The sequence below is a fragment of the Lottia gigantea genome (genome assembly GCF_000327385.1).
Source record: "Lottia gigantea unplaced genomic scaffold LOTGIsca_193, whole genome shotgun sequence".
Classification (NCBI taxonomy): domain Eukaryota; kingdom Metazoa; phylum Mollusca; class Gastropoda; family Lottiidae; genus Lottia; species Lottia gigantea.
The window spans coordinates 39064-40923 of record NW_008708372.1 but is presented as its reverse complement, the minus strand read 5'-3'; the positions used below and the strand labels follow the sequence as shown (position 1 = coordinate 40923).

At 31.4% G+C, this 1860-nt stretch overlaps 2 protein-coding genes across 2 annotated transcripts in view; one reads left to right on the top strand and one right to left on the bottom strand.

Annotated features, from left to right (window-relative positions):
• Positions 1–406, top strand: part of LOTGIDRAFT_174349 (hypothetical protein) — a gene marked incomplete at both ends in the record, with an annotated part of 1379 nt that extends 973 nt beyond the window's left edge. The window contains one exon of the mRNA XM_009052955.1: positions 380–406. Coding sequence (XP_009051203.1) covers positions 380–406 — 27 coding nt within the window. The remainder of the gene's footprint in view (positions 1–379) is intronic.
• Positions 407–1016: 610 nt separating this feature from the next.
• On the bottom strand, positions 1017–1760 carry LOTGIDRAFT_174348 (hypothetical protein; the record flags this gene model as incomplete). Its single annotated transcript, XM_009052954.1, has 1 exon — positions 1017–1760. The coding sequence occupies one exon, from the start codon at positions 1758–1760 to the stop codon at positions 1017–1019; it is 744 nt and encodes a 247-aa protein (XP_009051202.1).
• Between the last annotated feature and the right edge of the window lie 100 nt (positions 1761–1860).

Here is a 1860-nt window from a genome sequence, read left to right as displayed (position 1 = left end):
ATAGTTTCATCTATGTTTAATTCTTTTCCGTCGTTGTAAGGATACATAATTCCTTCACTGTTTGGTGCTTTTCTCTTAACGAGATTCAGATAACTTCTGAAAACTTTCTTTTGTTTTTCATTAGGAATAACTATTCCATCAGTAAAACTTTTTACCCAAGGTTTCTTAAATTCATTCGTTACGTCATGTCCACAAGCTAATCGAATATAATCTTCTACGGATATCTTATCTTTAGAGTAACCCTTAAACGTTTTCTTTTCTTTTAAAACACCATCGGAAGTTAGAATGATATTGTATTTTACTTTTGGCGCTAAATATAAACCAAATATGATTCCACCATCACCATAATCATTCTTCCCTTTGCTATATTCGTTTTCAGCTTCATTTAATTTATCCCAATTACTAAACGAAATGTATAAACTATCAGTATCTGTATAGTATATTTCCGGCTTATAAAATCCATCTATTACGTGAATGAAATTGTTCATTATTTTTTTACTGTGAGATAATATAAATGCACCTAAATGAGCGGGTGTTAATCTAGTAAAATCCTTTGGAGGAACAAACTCTTTTTCTTCTTCATTCATCTCAACTATATATTGACTATCATTTACTTTTTCATAGCTTTTGACGTGTGAATCGAAGTTGGCTTTAAAAGTCGCTTCATTCCATAAATGTCTCGATGTATTTATATCCTTCTGAATAGATTTACCGTATAAGGAATTACCTAATAATTTCATGCAATTACTAGCAACCATTTCTCCTTCTTTTTTGTATTTATTCTTTAATTCCTTCAAAATTAAAATATAATCTCTGTATGGTGAAGTTTTGAAATTTTCTTCGTATACTATTCCATCTAATATTCTAATAATTTTACCACCGGATTTCACTATTTCTTGAATATCAACCGATGTTAAAACGTCGTGACAGAAACCATTTCTGAATCTGATTTTAGTGCCAGTTTCCTTCTTACCTATTCTATTCGTAAAAGTTATTTTATCTTTAGCTGGTATGGGTTAAAAGAACATGTTTTTGGGATACTCAAACCAGACTTTTAAAATAGCAGTTCTAGGTCTGAATTTTTGTTTATTGAAGAGTTTTACAAATTCTATTTCTTCTTCTGGTAGAAACGCTCTTGCACTTTCCGCTTTAGGATGTTCCCCTTTTGTCATGGCGGAAGCGTACAACCCATTAGCGTCAAATGCCATCAGTTTAGAATAGTCCAGTTCTTTGAGTTTAGCGTGAACTTCCGTTTTATCTTTTGGGTTAATACTGTATTCTTTGAATAAATCTATTATTCCTTCAGTGTCACTTTCATTGTATTCTTTTAATATGGCGCAGATCTCATTCATTTTATCCGTTTCAAATGATTTTCGATTTGCCGAAACTCTTCCTCCTTTAATACTTTGTCTGATAAAATATCTTATAAAAGGGTGAGTATGCGAGTAAACTTTTTCTACGTTTTCTTTTTCGGTGTGTTTGGGAACCATTCTAGTAGTTTCATACCATTCTTCTTTAACCATTTCTTTATCGTAATGATATAAATAATACCAACCCTTTAAAGATAAAGAAGGAGCCGTTAGATTATTGGAAACGTTTTGGAAGACAGTTTTTTTCATTGCTTGATTGTATTTTATCAAACAAGCTCCGAGACACAACGTATCTCTTTTAGCGTAAGGTTCCCTTTCATGTCTTAAAGATTCCCAATTATCTTTAGTGTATTTTGCAATATTAACATCCTCGATCTTTCTCAAATTCATTGGTAGATTAGATGAATTTCCCCATGCTGCCAAACTAGATTTTTCATGTTGATAGGAACATGTGAAATTAATATTTTGCAAATAATTAGAGTTACCCTTT